General features: G+C 40.5%; 2 protein-coding genes across 8 annotated transcripts in view; one reads left to right on the plus strand and one right to left on the minus strand.

Moving 5' to 3' along the window:
• ORC3 (origin recognition complex subunit 3) overlaps positions 1–15697 on the plus strand; it is a 35178-nt gene extending 19481 nt beyond the window's left edge. The window contains exons 12-20 of one of the 4 annotated variants that reach the window (XM_084514318.1): positions 1461–1577; positions 2475–2554; positions 6286–6419; positions 8437–8522; positions 9034–9131; positions 10033–10174; positions 13259–13375; positions 14444–14523; positions 15555–15697. In XM_084514318.1, coding sequence (XP_084370444.1) covers positions 1461–1577; positions 2475–2554; positions 6286–6419; positions 8437–8522; positions 9034–9131; positions 10033–10174; positions 13259–13375; positions 14444–14523; positions 15555–15660 — 960 coding nt within the window. In that variant the 3' untranslated portion in view covers positions 15661–15697. The remainder of the gene's footprint in view (positions 1–1460; positions 1578–2474; positions 2555–6285; positions 6420–8436; positions 8523–9033; positions 9132–10032; positions 10175–13258; positions 13376–14443; positions 14524–15554) is intronic. The other 3 variants (XM_084514319.1, XM_084514320.1, XM_084514321.1) reach the window with 3 other exon arrangements.
• LOC311434263 (uncharacterized protein) lies at positions 889–10291 on the minus strand. Of its 4 annotated transcripts, none has more exons than XR_014691345.1 (4): positions 10040–10265; positions 8401–9301; positions 6875–7035; positions 889–1901 (listed from the first exon to the last, which is right to left on the minus strand). XR_014691345.1 is itself a non-coding variant. In XM_084514338.1 (3 exons), exons 1-3 carry the CDS (start codon positions 10087–10089, stop codon positions 1780–1782), a joined length of 333 nt encoding a protein of 110 aa, XP_084370464.1. In that variant the 5' UTR covers positions 10090–10291; the 3' UTR covers positions 889–1779. The 4 variants fall into 4 exon arrangements, 2 of the variants coding, with proteins under 2 accessions (XP_084370464.1, XP_084370463.1); XR_014691346.1 differs by having other exon boundaries at positions 6875–7061; positions 10040–10255; XM_084514338.1 differs by lacking the exon at positions 8401–9301 and having other exon boundaries at positions 10040–10291.
• Positions 15698–17586: the final 1889 nt, after the last annotated feature.

The raw sequence follows: 17586 nt of genomic DNA on the forward strand, positions 1-17586 counted from the left end.
TTCCACTCTGTTATTTGGCAAAATATGTAGTCTTACTGTGTTTTAATTTATGTAACCTCATCAGTTTTGATCTGAGAAACCAGATGAGGGAAGTATAGATGCTATAATGCTCGCAGTTTGAGGGAATAAGATTGATTTAGCAGCATAAAACAGAACTTGTTACCTTCTCTCGGCTTTCTTATGGTGAAGATTTTTTTTTCTTTTAATGATCCTACTTAGAATCTAACTATAAACTTACAAATGTCTGTCTTAGGGACTTGGAAGGCGTTTAAATTGTTAAACCAATGACCCTTACTTTTTAATAGATAAAAAGTCTACAGAGAGCAACATTTTCACGCTTTTTATTATCTCAAACCTTTGTTAACATTGGAAAGCTCTCTGCAGCACCAAGTATCTGTGTTACTTTCAGCCTGCAGGATGATACTTACGTATTTCCACTTCATTCTGCCTTGTATTGCCAGCAGCACGTAACTTTGTTTGTTTGTTTGTTTTTTGGTTGGTTTGTTGTTATTGTTGTGTTTTTTTATATGTTTTATGTTTGGTATCGGTATTTTCAGCTTAATTTTAGTGGATTTCAGTGGCTTGGGTGTGTTTTTTTTCTTTGTTTTGTTGTTCCGTGTTTTTTTTTTTCTCTCAATTTGGAATAACGTTCTGAGTTGATGGAAATGGTACTAAAAATGTAGACAGCCCTGTTTTTCTCTTTTGATCTTTGAAATCAGATGGGAGAAGATTTTTTGATTCATGAACTTAAATGTAATAAGCCTAAAATACTTAAATGCAGCTACCAGAAATTGCTAGTAGGATTTTCCAGAAGTCTTGCATATCCTTCCAAGGGAAGTCAGTGATAATGAGGTGCGATCTGGTAAATTCAATAGCAGCAGTTCATAATTTCTTTTTCCTAATACATGATTTATTTATTTTTTTCTGAAGATCTCAATCTATGAATAAGCAAGCCAACTGAACAGCACATAGAAGCAGCAACTCTAGAATGTTTTCCTATGAAATTTTCTTTTTATGTATACCTCCTAGTAAAAGCAGGAAGCACCCATAATGTAACAAATATATTTTAAAATGTATTTGTAATATAAAAATGCAAATAGCAAGGATTTGAATAAATTTAGCTATATAATTTCTCAGTGCATATTAAAAGTGTAGTCCTGTTTGTTGTGAGATGACACGCCAAACAACAGCTAAATATAGTTGCAAATGATAAGATAATAATGCTAATCAATAACTCTTCAGTGAGATGGAAGAGGAAAGTAAAGTTTAAAATATGCAGCGTGATTGCAGCGAACTGTTGAAATAGAACTTTTCTACATGGTGGTCGTAATTTCACACTGGGGATTTAAGTCACAGCACATCAGAATGTCAAAACCCCAGAGTCATTTTAAGTACTTCGTGAGAGTTTTAAACAAATGATTGTCAGAATGACTTACAAAGCAATTATTCTGTCACTGTAGGAAACAGTACAGCAGTTGCTGGAGGACCTGAATGTTTACCATGAAAATTATTTTCCAGTTCTGAGATGTCTTCATGTTTTCACATCTTCGCTTCCAAAGTATCCTTTAGGCAAGCAGGTGAGGTACTGTTACTCCATTTTAGTGAAGCATGTTTTGTTGTTTCATGGTATGGCATCTGAACAAGTATTTACTCTTTTCTCTATATGTTCTCTTCTGCTGGTTTGCCCTCTGCTTCCCAAACGGAGACAGATTCTTTCTTGCTATGGGCAGAGAGAAACAGCACGTCTTATCTTTAGTGGTGGGGATGGTACTTCATCAGTCAGCAGGAAGGAGTTTGTAGGAGGAGGCAGATGGACAGATCAGCAAGAGAATTGGCAGGTTGACTTTCCCGCATCTGGAACACTCTGTATGTATTGCAGACGATGTGTACTCTTCTACCACCTAAAAGAGTCAAATTCAGAGGATGAGACTGAGTTTTAACAACCTGTACAAAAAATGATAGCAAGGGAACAGTGATAACGGTTCTTAATAGCCATATTGCTCTAATGTCATTAAATCTACCTTCTCATGCAAAGCAATTTCTTCCACTAAAAAAAAATAATTTATTCTGTGCACGTGTATCTGTCTGTTAGTTCTCAATCTATTGCACACTGTTATTAGAGTCTGGCCCTAATTACAACATTGGATTGAACTGTCCCTGTATTTGAGATTTGCGAGATGTTTTAGCCAGGGCATTTGATTCAAGTTCCTCTCTGGTCTCTGCAGTTACCTGGTGCGGAGTGATCTATATATATAGACTCCATCAAGTTAGTTGTGTAAGGTACTAAATAATTTCAATTTCTGCTGTGGTCATTTTGCATCTCTGGGAAACAAACTCCAAAGGATTTACATGTTACTTTGAAAAGATTGTTGTAGGAGTTCCCCATTGCTTTGCTTGTTTAAAAAAAAAACAAAAAACAAAACAAAACAAAAAAAAAAAAACATGTTATTCTTTCTTTACCTTCCACATAACAGATCAGGGAGCTGCACTGTGCATGTTTGGAAAACCGTGTGTGGGAGACAGAGGAGTATGAGTCATTTCTTCAGCTAGCAAGGTGATTTTTTCCTTTCCATTTTGTTTTAATACCACTGTACATGTATAGAATATCAGTCATCTGTTATCCTAGAACTTGAAGCTGAGGATGCTACCTGTTTGGAAGCTTTGCAGCTAGTTGTCGGGTTGTTTGCAAGTATAATGGCTTTTTTCATTTTCTGTTCCTACTGTTTTCTGTGAAACTCAGCCAGATTCTAAAATCTCTTATGCCCTGTGTAATTGTGCCAAAGGCATCAAGGTGCCTTTGTGTGAATGAGAACATCGGTTGGACTTTGTCTTTTAAAGTATGATTGTGTTAGAAATTCTTTCAGTACATTATTGTGCTGTGTTTTTGAAGGCCTTCTTATTAACAGTTGACCAACAAAGTTGTTTTAGCTTGCCTAAATTTTGACCCATTCTTAAAAATGAGAATCTGTTCCAAATGAGTAGTTGAGGCCTTTCTTATTTACTGCTTTTTTCCTTTTCATAAGCATGTCTACCAGTTTGTACAGGGGTTGGGCTAATTTTTTGTGCTGTTGTGAGCTTAGGATTTTAGGAGAGCTTACGTTTGCATTGTCCATCTGTGTTTACAATAGAAAAGTCACCTAAGGCAATTTTCGTAATAGAAAACCTTTCAGTTGCAGTGTTGCAGCTTCCGACTTCTGAACATGCTTTCTCATGGCAAATGACTGTTTCCTGATGGCTGCATTCATTCAAATAATGCATTGTTTCTGTCACACAAGGAGCTGATACAACAGTTGTTACCATAACTGCCTCCGCAAGAGCCTCTGGCCTTGTGAGGTTTGATGTCTGACAGGAAAACTGCTTAGAAAAACCGTGTCAGTGTTGGGTGGAGGATCGCTCTCTGGGCTCATACTCATAAGAAGCATTCTCTCCATCCTGTACCTTCGCCGTACTGAGTTTCTCTCCCACACCATCACTTTGCTCTATTTTTACCCTCATTGCTTTGAAAGGATTATTTGCTTGAGTTGCCATCTCTGCAGTCATTCCTTCTTAATTTTTTTGTGACTCTCTTGAATCTTGACAGGGCTCAATCACTTATCAGCCCATGTCTACAAATGTGTCATTGTGCTTTCCTGTACTGTCTGTTCTGTAATCTCTAGTAACTCGTGGTCATTTTTGCCTCTCCCTTTTCTCCTCCTATGTTTCATTTGTTTTCCTCCACTCTGAATTCACCTGCCTCCTAGTTGATACTATCATCAGATTCTGGCTTGCTCCCTCTTTGTTCTTACCAGTATATCTTTCTCCTGCTTTTTCTCTCATCCTGGTACCCACTTTATGGAGGTTCTGATAGAAATAGCACTGCTCAGGGTAGAATAGATAATACCAGGTAGAAAATAAAAGGTAGAAAAGAAATAGCAGTGATCAGGGTTATTGCTTTCATAAATTCATTTTGTTTTTTCTAATTCAGGTATTCTGTCATTTTCTTAACTCCTTCAACAAAATTCCTTAAAATACTTAGAATTCTAGCTGTGACTGTATTTTTTCAGCTTTTTCTTTAACTCCTTTCTCTGTTTTACACTCATTTTCTCATCTCTGATCTTTTTTTTTTTGCGTAGTATCATGCTGCTGTCTCTTAGAAGAAAATGATAAAATGTGATCTTTGTACTTCTACTCACAGTCTCCCCCTCACCTTCCTATGCTCGCCTATGGAAATTATTGACTGTTCCTTAATATCTCTGCTTTCCCGGGGGCCCTGCCACCTATTGGTATTCCATATGTTCACCCTTCCATTATTCTTTTTGATTTTTTCCGGAGCACATCTCTTTTCATTTAGGAAGTAAAAATTGAGAACATTTTGATCAGCTTATTTCTCAATTTGCAACGTGATCTCACTTTTGCTCTTCAAAAAGGAACCCTGAGTTCCTTTTTCTTGCTTTTGGTTAGTTAGTTTTCTCTACTTCAGCCTTTTCTTAGACTGCTTTTATCCCTTCAATTCATCCAGAAGTGCTGTCCTCAAAACTAATTTTTCAGGTGATCTATCTTCAGCAATCTGGAAAGTAGTTACGCTACGTTAAGCCAGTTTTCTAGAGCCCTGAAAATATCACAGGGAGAGGGAGAGTGCGTGAGGTATAGCAGGTAATCAGTCCAATCAGAAGAAAGATAATTGAGAAATGTTGGTGTGTCTCACTTAGCTATATAATTTCTCAGTGCATATTAAAAGTGTAGTCCTGTTTGTTGTGAGATGACACGCCAAACAATTAATTTCTAGGGGTCTAACTGGTTTGGACATCTGGCCAAGATTTTAAGTGATAAAACTTTTGAGGATGATCTGACCTATCTTCTGTCTTGATACTCTGCTCCTGCCTTCGAATCGTTGATGTCATTGGGCACGTACTGCTGCTTGTCACGGTCCTGCCCTTCCATGTCCTTTTGCTGTTCACTTGTTATCCCTTCTTCAGATGATCTTTGCTTCAGCATTCTGAGGGAGTTTCTATGGACTTTGTCCTGGCTTCCTTTCTTCTCTTTCATAACTCATCGCTGAGTAATAAGAGACATTTGTTGGATGTCTCTGGATGATCTTCCTTGCTTAATAGCTTTCTCTGATACCTGGAATACCTTGCAGTAATCTCAGGCACAAAAAAAAGCTGAAAGGGAGCCTTTTCTGTTTCTCAATATATAACATCCTTTTGCCAGTTGTTTGGGCCTCATAGCCCAGGTAAGTTCTTCTCTAGGCTCTTGTATCCAAGACAAGACTCTTCTAGAATTTGCAGGTTCTTTCTGAATAATACTACTAAGATAAATAATGGAAAATGTTACTAAAATAAACAACCACTCTTCTGTGTTCAAGGTCACCTTTTCATTTTGTTAGCTCTTGCTCCTTTTCTGTACAAAATTAATGTATCTGAAAGCAACTGTTGACTTGCGAAAATCCATAACCATAAATCAGATAAAAATCAACTGCCAATCAGACGCTACAGCCTGAATTGCAGTTGTCCTTCCAGACATCGACAAAGCCACCTTAGACTCTTACTGATGCATCCTTGAAACTCTGAGACAATGTTTAGGTAGCTGACATGAGACCTACTCCCATCGTTTCATTGCTGTGTTACAGTCCCTTCTTTGTGTATCCATGTTTTTGCAGTCTTCTGCAATCCTTAAACTGTTAGCATCTTTGTTTTGTGCTTCTTAAAGACAAAGCAAAAGCACAAGAATAAGCTGAGTAGGGCTGTGAGTAACTGCAGCTGTTAGGAATGTGAGATAGTTCAGAACCACTGGGTGTGTTGATTGGAATCTCTTGCACTGCATGAAAAAGTGATGGGAGTGCATGTGGAAAGATACTGGCTTGGGGCAGTGACTGATTCTGTAGTACACTTAAGAACTTGCTTTGATAACTTGTGAATGAAACTGAGCATTGAAATGGTGACATTTATAAAATGCCCTTAGAACTAAGTAAAGGCTAGGCTGGACTAGATGATCTCAAGAGGTCCCTTCCAACCTAAGTGAATCTGTGATTTTAAGAGTGGCTAAATTCATACCAATTAAATGCAGAAGGCAGTAATTTAAATTTAGTTTGAGAACTCATTCTGACATCTACCAAGTTGAATTGTTGTGGATTTATTTGTTTGTTAATCATAATGACATCAAGAAAAATTACAGCAAGACTGAATGCTTGAAATTTTGGAGGCTTTCTCTTTTTTAAAGGATTTTTTTTTCAAATTATCATTTTTTTTCCAGCTGAGGACATTGAAAGACACTTCATCGTTCTGTGTCAACAATTGTGTCTTTTAGGATGTTGAATAAGTGTGATTTGGTAACCATGCTTCAAAAATGTGTGGAAATTCTTGTGTCATCTCCTGGAAAGGAGTTTGATAAGACAGTAGGGAAGTTGAAGGAGTTCTTGACCCAGTTTCAGAAACTAGAAGGTGGGTGTGCATTATCATACGTTCCTTTGCAGATTAAATTGAAGCTGTTCTATAATGGGACAAATGGGTATCATTTTCTGTGGTATATCCTTGTACTGTACCAAGTTGTCAAACATTTCAGGATTGTTTTTAAATACACAGGCACAAATATGCCACTTCTGTTTTATTGGTTTGTGGTTCCTGCTCTTCTAATACAGAAGAGTGATGTAAGATAAGAAATTGGACAGATCAGCAAACATTACTCACTAAATCTGTCATATGTGTATTCTGAGCATTTTACCAGATGTTGCAATCATTAAAAACATTTAACAAGTAAAAACAGATTTTGAAAGATAAGTAGAAGCAGGCTTGCTTATGGAAAGTATTTAATCCAGATTTAGCTATTTCTATATTTTGTATAGATGTTATTTTACCCGCGCCCTCAGTTAGATTCATATGAAAGCAAGGACACCCACTGTCAGTTGTCCTGGCTCTGCTGCCGTGCTGTAACCTGTCGAGCCCCTGTATGTGGTTATCCACGGTACGAGGACATATCGGGGCTGTGGTATGGCAATGTGGTGATCCTTTCGAAGAGGCTGTATTTGTCACTGAAGGTGCTGGCACTGAAGAATCTGAACTGCATTGGAAAACAGGAAGGTTCATCTAATTTAGAAAAGAAACACTTTAAAATGCAGAAGTATTGGATAAAAGAAGTATTGGATAAAATATTAGGACTCCTACCTTGAAGGAATAAATCAAATCAAATCAAAATGGAAAAAAAATAATCAAGGAATTCAGAGATGTGCAGAACTTTAAAACAAAAAGAAGGGCAGTATTGATTTCAAATATTGATTTGAAGAAGTTTTTAAAACAGAATGATCTTCGTTTTCAAAAAGGATTTAAAGTACTATCAAAAAGCAAGAGTGGGGCAATTAAAATAAGCCTGAAATGAATAGATTGCCGAGTTAGGTGACTTCTTCCTGTATGTTTCTGGTTGTGTTGATCTTTAGCAGAAGTTTTCAGAAGTCTGCCAACAATACTAGGTACCCAAAGCTCCCTTCTGGTGAATGGATAGTCTAAAATATTGTGTTAGTGGTGGTGTGTTTTCTAAAAACAGTCCATCTTCTCAAGACTTTTTGATGAATTGGAAAATAGCAAAACATGAGGCTTGAGGAAAGAAAATATGTTCAATCTATTTTGAGCAGAAGGATTTGATTTTTAAAATACCTCAAGTTATAGCAGTGAAGAGAGGAAGTTCTCTGTTTTGAAATCTTTAACTAAATGCAAACAGTAGATAAAATTCCAGTGAGCTAGATAGTAAGTCTCTGCTGCTCATTCACCTGGAGGTCTTTTAAAAGCCTTTCTGTTTTGACGTTACTCTGATAGCATCATTTTATTTTTATTTTTATTTTATTTTTCAGAAGAAGAAAGAATGAATTGGCAAATGTATTAGTGAATGTGTTAGGAAAAGGTCTTCCAGGACTTGTGCAGTGTGTGCTTGTATATGGGTGCTGTTGACGTTGAGTGTTTGAGAAAAAGATGAGGTTGTTTTTAAACGTACATTTTAATGATCTCTTCAGTTCTTAGTACTGTTTCTGAGCTTTTAGGGGAGAGTTACTTGATACCATGGGCCTGAGCATTTTCATAACTTTCAATAAAAATTGAAGTTACTAGTTCTAGCTAGTCAGCTTTCTTTCTCCAGAACTGGAGAAATGGATCAGCCCTGCAAGATACTGATCAAATCAAGATTCTGTAACGCTGAAACTTGGCATCAGTCTGCAGTCCTGCCCTATTCACTGATGTGTTTTGAAACACCAACTACAAAAGATAATTTTGTTGCCGTTTTCTGTTAGATCTTTTCGGTTCCTACTAAGGGAGTTACGGTGATGATTTTTAATGATGTTGACACCTCTTCAGAGAGCAGTAAAATATCAGCTCATTCTATGTAGGTCACCAGAAAGCTTTTATGGATCATGATTGTTACTGCTGGTTGGAGCTTTACCTGTGATCTGTAGGTGAAATCTCCCTTTTGTTCTAGTAGCAGAAGCTTGCCAAGAACGAGATGAGTCCGTATCGTCACAAAAGGAGCTCCAGAAGAAGACAGACCTTTATCATCTTCAGAAGGTCAGGCCTACATAGGCTTTACTGACTAGTTCCTTCACTGAATCTTTAAGGTGTATTTGTCCATGGTTAGCTCTTCCCTGCTAGCTGGAGCTCTGCCTAACAGTTACGGATATTAACTTTGCTTAAAAATGAACGAATAGTAACAATCATGTATGTCAGACCTACCTGATGAATAGAAAATAATAGCAAATATCTGTCATAAAATAGGATTTTAAAGTGCAAATTAGTTTGTATTTTTGGGTTGAACTTGTAAATTCCACTCTGCCTAACCCACATTTCTTCAAGCTTGAGGCTTGAAGATTTAACCTAACTCCTACAAGTATGAGAACTGAATACACTGGCTTCAGTAAAAATAGCTGCACGATCACAGTTGGGATCATCATTAGTGAAGACATGCCAGCAAAAAATAATTCTACATGTTCAACATACACATTGTGTTCTCTAGAGAATAATTACTTCCCAGGTAGTTTCATGCACCACTTTTTTTTTTTTTTTTTTTTTTTTTTTAAAGACTCTGTTGGAGTTGAAGGAATCAAGGCGGTCTAAGAAACTGACAAAGTTTGAAATGCTTCGTTTTGAAGTTGTTGACTATATAGACAGCGTTGTAAGGTGAGCTTCTCTATTTTATATTCCTGCGTTAATTTGCATCGTAAGTTAAAACAGAAAGTTTGCTAACAAGTTAACATGGGAATAATCTTGTCAAAATTATGTCTTAGTCCTTGTGGTATGAAGTACGCTATTTTCTTTCCCCTTTCTTATTCTTCCTTTGGTTGAGCACTCTGAAAAAAAAAATACAACCTGTTTTCCATAGGTTAGAAGTAATTGGCACATAAACTGACAAACTTACTTCGTCTGCAGAGTGAAGTTGAGGGGAGGGCTGGGTGTACGTTATGAAATAAAGTCAAGAGTTTTTACTCTAATCTTTGCTGGTCTGTTCTATTTATGAAACTCTAGATGCCAAGTGTGATATCCTAGCCATTTTTGGCAAGTAAGGCATAGCGAATAAGGTATTGGAGGCAGCTTTGTGGATGAAAATTTGCAAGGCTTGGGGTGTGTGGGGTAAGAGATGAAGGCACTTGTTAACTGTGCAGCCTTAGTGAAGGGAGGTGGCAGGTTGAAAGCCTGTGTTGGCATGGGTGGGGGAAGAGAAGCTAACAGAAGTGCCCAAAAAAAGCTTCAAATATGAAGATAGAGATGGCCTCAAGATGGATCAGTAGGACTTGTGGAGTAGAGTACCTAGCTGGTGTTAGCATTTATGCCCTTATTTTTTAGTTTGTCTGGCCCAGCTAAAATTCCAAGTTAAATCCCTCAGATGCAGAGTTGCTAACTGTTGACTTCCCTGCTTAAAAATTGATTCTGGTCCTGTTCATCTTTTTTGGGGGGGGAGATTTGTCAGTACTGGTTGAAATACATTATCGCAGTCTCTGACTGCAGTGAAGTTCTGTTGTTTTCCCTTAAGGTAAAGCTTGTATCTCCCTTCCTCGCCCTGTACCTCATGTTGCTTTTTCAGAAATTACCTTGTTCCTGCAGACCACAAGACGCTGCATGAGATAGTGTACTTCAACATAGCCAGTGTTCTTCGCGAGCACTTGAACGCTGCCCCCAGGGTTGCACTTCACACGGCTCTGAATAACCCATACTCCTACCTGAAGGTAAGAAGCCAGTGAGCTGTTTGCAGAGCTGGAGTAGTTTCGGAAGGCTGTACACGAGGATGATGTTCAAGTCTTAGTTTTGCTGTTTCATGAAGCTTGGCATGTGCTCAGATGTTTTGCAGAGAACCAGCACGGCAGTGTTGATAAGCAACTGGGGACTTTGCTAAGAGCTAGGGAATCTGGCTGGCTGAAATAAAGAGGCTGATTATGGAAAGAGTTTTATATGGGAAAGCTGTTTTCCAGAGCCTGTTCTAGTTGTGATCTTCTATAGATGTAGCAGAAAAGTCATTTTGTCCTCCATTATGAATGGGAGGACTGTGTCCAGGGGAAAAAAATAGTGTCCAGGGCTTTTTGCAGTGCTGGTGCTGAGGCCTCAATGTGTAGGCTTGCTGTGAGGTGAAGGGATAGCGAGGAAACTTACAATAACTTAAATACAAGCATATTTAAAGGAGTCCTTTTCTTTTTACATTAATTTCAGTATCCATTGTGTATTGACATCCTGTCTTTCCTGAGCCCAAGAAAAGGATTGTCATTGATTCTGTTAGCGAGCCTGACCTTTTTCTAAAGAAAAACAGCCCCTTCCCTGGTTCGTTCATGTATCAAATTCCTGGGATGACCCGTGAAAGGGAAGAAAGGAGAAGCACACGATTTGGAGCAGGAGTGAACGTACATTTCTCTGGTTTATCCTTGATTGTAGCATATAGAATATAGCTTGTAGCATATGGAATATGTATGCTACTTGGAGTTATCCTTGTGCCTTGACATTTCTCTTAAAAAGTATGATTGCAGTTTTGAAGAAGGCATTGGTTATAGCTGTATCTGTGTGTTTCTGTGGTACTTGAATCAAAGCCAACACTTTATTAAGCTTGGTTTCTGGTAATTAAGATCGGTCTTTGAAATCCACAGCCCAGTTTGTGTTGGGTTTGTTGGCACCGTGCCTCTGTTTGAATGAGGGTTTTGCTGTGTGCGGGACTTTGTCTAAAATTGCTTGGTCTGATTTGTGAAAACGGCAGTTAGCAAGTGGGCTACCACTGAGGAAACCTAACAGGAACATCACTAACTTACGCTGTAGAAAAAAATGTAAAGATCAGGAAAGTTAGCAAAATCCAGCTGCTAACGTGTTGAATGAGTATTCTCTTTGATGAGCTGACAGGACTTAAAGTCCTCTGCCATCCTGCACTTTGTTCTGTGACGTACTTCAACATGTTTTTGATGTTTGAGTAAATTGTGAAGGTTTTGACATAGTTTCTAGTAGCAGCAGTATTGGCTGAGTACCTTGCTTAGCATTTTAACCTGTGTGAGTCAAATCTTTTTCTTGCTTGTACCTGTGACTTCTGTATGGCTTGTATTTTCCTGGGATGTGACCAGAGCAAGGTTTTTTAGAGCTGTTCCTACCACAAGAATAGGACCGAAGAGGATCTGCTTCGGTGGAGTACTAGCAAATGATTAATAATGTGATGCATTTCTTACAAGAGTCTAGTCTGGTTATTTATTTAGCTAAATCCAAACCGAAGAGCATACTTATCCTGAAAAAACAATGCACACAAAAAGAAGGACAATTCTGTTTTCGCTGATCTCATGAAAACACAACAAGTTATAACCTGGAATATCAGCAAGTCACTGCTTAGGGTTGTATCAGCTCAAGGAAATGTCATTTTTGGGTCTTCCCAGGGTTTAGGTGGTCATGCAAATTTTGTTCTTGACCGTGGGGTAACATTGATCTCAAGGAGTGAGCCCTGCTGCATCCTGCCTCTTGGTCTAGTTTCCTTCCAGGGACAACTGAGGTTGCTCTGGTGCTTGCTGGATGCTCTCCTAAACCAATTCAGGTTGTGAACGGACAAGCTTTAGGCTGGCATTAAAAACAAAATCTGAAAGATTAGGATTCAATGCCAAGTGTCCAGCAGCACCAGAGTTAGCACCAAGGTGAGTGGTTGGAAGCCGTGGGGTTAGGAGCGGTAGCAGAGAGGACAGAAGTGTAGGGCAACCCCCGTGGGTAGTGGTGAGCCACTAGATCCCCCAGAAGGTGTAACTTCGCCTCTGCTAGTTGGTAGCATAGTAATGAGGTTGGACTTGATCATCTGAGAGGTCTTTTTTTATTGAACATGAGCCTCACAAATTGCAGGAACTGAGATAGATAAAACATAAGCTAAAGATTCCTGATCAAAGTTGTGGGTTTTGCCCAACCTTCTTTCCTATCTTGAAAAGCTTTTATTTATGAAGGTAGGACTAGGCGCTAGGGCTTTATAGACTTCCCAAGTCTGGCATGTTTGCTGGTGTATTTTTACTGCCATATAAGAGCATTTTAGCAAAAATTTCTAGGAACTGAAAGGAATGATCCAAAGTTGTTTTATTAGAGGAGCTGGCTTCTTAAGAGTATGTGAGACTGAAAACTGAATAAAATTATGAACTGAGGTGAAATGTCATAACTTTCTGCAGCCCTGCGGAGACTTTCTTCTAGCTCCAGTGGTTTTTGGTTTTTGGTTTACTTACACAGTAAATGGTTTGGTGCTGATGACCTGGATTTCCTGACACAGTATGGTTTATGAGAAATCAGACTTCTGCCTTTGTAGGTGTTGAGTTTCAAGCCAGAGAAATGATTGTTGCATTTCAAAGATAAAACTCAGAGATGAAAGAAACAATTCTGGTTTTTAGCCCATGTGACAGATTTTTCCTAAGACTTTCCTTTCTGAGGGGGGATGAGGGCCTTACTATGTAAGGCCTGAGATTAATCATGAGAGGTTTCTTTTCCTGAATCCACAGAACAGAATATTTCTCTCTAGAGAAACAGGAAAAAGCCCAAGCAGAGAATCATTTGAATAAGTAGAAAAGATGGTAGAAGGACCACAAGGAGCGAAGTACCTAGGAGAGCTGTGGTGTTTATTTTTTAATAGTGTGTTTTTTTGTTTGTTTGTTTGTTTGTTCTGTTTATTTCTTTGCACCACCAACTTAGCACTAAACACACAAGCAGTAAATATTTGGTTAAAATACTTACTGTGTGAATTTCCTGGTGCAGTGTTTAATCTAGCCTTATAGATTGTTGAGGATTAAGAACTGATTGGGGTTACTGCCTTTGTCTTTCATCAGAGTCAAGCTTTGAGAAGCGATGGAGGAAGCATTTCTAATAAAGCCCCTGACATATGCATAGTCTACAAGCTCCATTTGGAGTGCGGCAGATTAATCAATCTCGTTGATTGGTTGGAGGTACGTAAGGATGCAAGCAGTGCCTCCAGCTGCTCCCAGTATTTTCCTGATTTACCTCTTTGCTGTGTGCCTGCTTTTCTGGTGTGCCCCTCAACAACCAGCTCGTTGCCGGCCCCAGTCCCTCCTGCACAAGAACACGGTGTCTCCAGAGCCCCAGCCCACAGAGTCCTCCCTCCCGCCTGCTGTGAATCATTTATTTCCAGCATTGTTACTCCGTGATGAAATTCTTCTGTTTCACGTTTGCAGATCAGACGTTACGCTTTGCAAAGCTACCTTGTTCCCCCTTTCAATATTTTATGACGCTTTCAGGGAGACAGGGAAGCCTGAACAGACCACTGAAGCATGGGCATTGGGGCAGAATGCTTACGCTAGGGAAGAGCAAAGCGTCAAGCCCGATACCCTGTCTCATACCATGGCCAAAGGGCAGTATAAGAAGAGAATGTGCATCAAGATGATACATTTCTCTGAGTACTTCCCAACAGCCATGTTTTAGTTCCACTATTTCCTAATCTGGAATGTTTTCTCTGTATTTTATGAAGTCTAACTGGATTACTTGAGCAGTGCAAGTTTTCAGGAACCACAGCAGCTTGTGGGAAAGAACTGTTCAGCTTCACTACATGCCGTGCGCAGAACACCCCTCTTCTCTGAATGTGCTTCATTTGCTGCTGCCTTGCTTGTGTATTGGAAGAGAGAGTGCACCTCAGATCCCTATCCAGCCTCCTGATGTCACTCAGTTTTATAGATCTCTCTGCAGCCAGCTTAATTTTTCCAGATGGTTTACAGAGTCTCGCTTTCTGAATTTTTTTTTCTGAGAACGGGTCAGGAACCAGAAGTGTATTTGTATGTAGTCGTGAGTTCAGGGAGTCACCTTCTTTCATTCTGTGCCTTCCCTGGTAATGTGTGACCTTGCTTGCTCTCTGGATTGCTGTGAAACTGACATTGTCAGAGTTACCGTTCTGAGATCTCATTCCCCCTGAGTGACAGTGATTAGCTCAGAGCTCGTTATTTTACACGCAGCTCTGCCTGTTCATGAAACGTGTTAAATCTGTGCTGCTTCTCCCTTTCTAGGCTTTCTCAACTGTGGTGACGGCAGTCGAGGGACCAAATGCAGATGCACCTTCCTCAGACCAGGTGGATGATGTTATCCAGTATCCTTTCTCACTTCGGTCTTAAATTTATTTGACGTTCAAATGCTTATGGGATTAGTGAACCAGAATTCTTAAAATGCAGCTTTTTGTGCGCTGATGTCTTATTTTTCCTGGATTAGTTAAGTGACTCAAGCAGTCTTTATGTGCAGAGTCACAGAAACGGATCATGTGAAATAGTTGGGCTGGGAGTGGTGAGGTAAGGGAGCAGCTTTTGTCCAGAGGAGCGTTTTGGATCTGAAATAGAAGCAACGGAGCTTGAAACAAGATGAAGCAGCTGTTCTGAGTTAAATCATCTGAGAGTTGGTACATCTGCTTATGCAGGGGGAGAGCGTTACTGAGGAAGAGGCAGGACAGTTGTGACCTAGAGAGGAGATGGAAAGAGTTGGTAGTTTACTCTTATGGGGACAATTAAAGCATTAGCAGAGGAAATGCTTATGAAGCAGTCTCTGCAGAAACCATGAGCTCTGCTGCCTCAGAGCTGAGGCTCCTGGCTTGCACTAAACATCCATGCTGCTTCTCACTTGGTCCTGATTCTCGCTTCAGAGGATCTGAAGGACGGGCACTGGAACCACAACTCATGGCTACAGCAGTAGTGCTGCCGCAGGGGTGAACAGCGGTATGAGCATGAGTTTGTCTATGTGGTGATGCCGTGCCACTGCACCTCTGCTGTTCTATGAACCCCCCCAAAAATCTCTCTGCAAGTATCTTGCTCCCCATTTTCTTTTAATGGGCATAAGTGGAAATTCTTCAGAGAGACATAAAATTAGTATTTTCATAGGTTTAAAGCTTCTTTTCAAGTGAAAAGGAATGTTCCTTTGTTGCCACGTTGTTCTCAGGTAGCAAAAAGAAACACTGATTATTTGTGCTTCCGGAGGCCAGGCATGCTCTTTCCAACAATTTTAGTGTGCAACACATTTTGTGTAATCAATGCTTACCATAACTTAACAATCTTCCCCTCTGGGAGATGATGGTGTCCCTGTTGGTTATCGTCGTTTAAAAGTGTCTTCAGTTTCCTTGACTGACACATCCAGCGCTCGTTTTATTCGAGCAGTTTCGGAACTGGAACTCCTGGGTTTCATCAAGCCCAGCAAGCAGAAAACCGATCACGTGGCGAGGTTGACATGGGGAGGCTGTTAATGTGCCACCAGAACCTTAATAAAGCTGTTCTTTGTAACGCTGGGCGATGGCTGTGTTCCCACTAAACTAGTCTTAACTGACTTAGCAAGCTGAGTCCGAGTCAAGGCTGACTGAACGCTGAGCTACATTCCCAGTGCCTGGAGGAACCGCAGTCACAATGTTGTTTTTTAACACCCTGCCTCCATATCGTAATGCGCTGCTCTATTGCTGCTCGTGTTCCAGATACTGTAGTGGTGTGCCAGTGTTCATCAGCTTTGATGTGCAATACTTAACGCTGTGCTGATATAATTCAGGATGCCAAGCCAAAATGAGAACAGGGGATGTGTCAGCTGCAGAAGTGATGAAGCAGCATTATTAACTTGCTCACGATCTGATAGCATTTGAATCATCAGTATAAAATGCCTTCCCCCTCCCTGAAGTACAGATTTCAGTATGCTAAGGAAGACAATAAGCTCCTGTGCTTGGCATCTGCTGCGTGTCCTTCAAAGCAGAACCAGTCCTAGCACCCTGAAAAACTTGATCTTGAAGCAGAGAAAGTGACAATACGTCTGACGATACAGCGTTATGTTCTCTGAGAAGAGCAAATGCAAACTTTGACTCATTCCCTTGTTGTACTGAGGGTAAGTAAGAGCTTAGCTGTGGGGAATTTGTGTCAACAAAGGCCAAATAAGAATATGGCGCTCACACACCTTACAGGAAGGCAGTAAAATCCACACACCATCTCTGTTCTCTTTGCTGATGATTTGTATTCTACACAAGCAAAAGAAAGAGCTGAGAGCATGGAAGCACTGCTTGTGTGACAGCTCTCCAGTCCATGACACCGCATCAACGAGCACAGCAGTAGAGGCAGCACTGCCAGTAAGAAAGGAGACTTTTCTTTGCCCTTCAAGAGCTGCCCTGCCCATCTTATGCATTAGGCTTTGCCTTCACCCTGTTTGGGCAGCAAATGTGTTTTCCAACCATGGAAGAAGCCTTCCCCTGCAGCACAGTGCCTCTGCTCCACGCTGATAATCTGCCCGCCCCCCGCCCCGGGCTGTGGCTTGTGCTCTGCAGCCACGGGGTGGAGGCCTCAGGTCGGCCTTATCACCTCACGACCGGCTGCACTGCTCCAGAAGTGTTTAGACTTTGCGCTGGGTGGGAATGACTGGGTTTATTGTGAAAGACTGTGTTTACCACCAAAGAAAACCTCCCAGCCGTCCTCAGCTGAGTGCCGTCACTCTCCTTTGGTTGGAGGCAGCTGAGCGCAAACAGAAGCCAGATGCTCCCACTTAGCTGCAGTGGCACTTCAGCCTTCCTACCCAAAGCAGCTGATAACGATAGCCCGGAGCTCTGAAGTTTGTACCACGTAAGTAAAACAGAGCCCTACAAGGGCAGGATAAGTCCTCTTACAAAAAGCTGGAACTTCACGAGCTATTTACCCAGGAGTTTGTGTTAAATACCCTTGGAGAGTAGGAGTGTATTTTCCAGTCATTCTGACTGCGGAGACAAAAGAAATGCTTCCTGCTGTGTGTATGCTCTAAAGGGTGTCAAGCAAATTAAAGGTTGAGGAAGATGAGCTTATCAGCCTTTACTGCTTAAACACACAACTTGGGAAAGGCAAGGACAGGAACTCTGAACAGTAAGTTTTAAGATCTCACGGGAGCAGTGCTGACATTCCTCCCTTCTGCCAGGACATGGGGGTAAACTAACTCAACTGTGCGTCATTCCAGAGACAAGCCAGGGGCACCTACGTGTGCTCCACAGTCTTTTCATTTCCAAGAAGCAGAGAGGAAAGACTAATTTCAGGAGGAGAATGCGGCGTAGGCTTCCTCTGCTCTGAACCTGACCTATTTATTTTGCAAATAGGCTTGAAATACCAACATGAGCAGCAAAACAGCCAAATGTGTCACTGGTCAGCAGGATGAGCAGCCAAACACCCCCCACACC

The sequence above is a fragment of the Aythya ferina genome (genome assembly GCF_964211825.1).
Source record: "Aythya ferina genome assembly, chromosome: 3".
Classification (NCBI taxonomy): domain Eukaryota; kingdom Metazoa; phylum Chordata; class Aves; order Anseriformes; family Anatidae; genus Aythya; species Aythya ferina.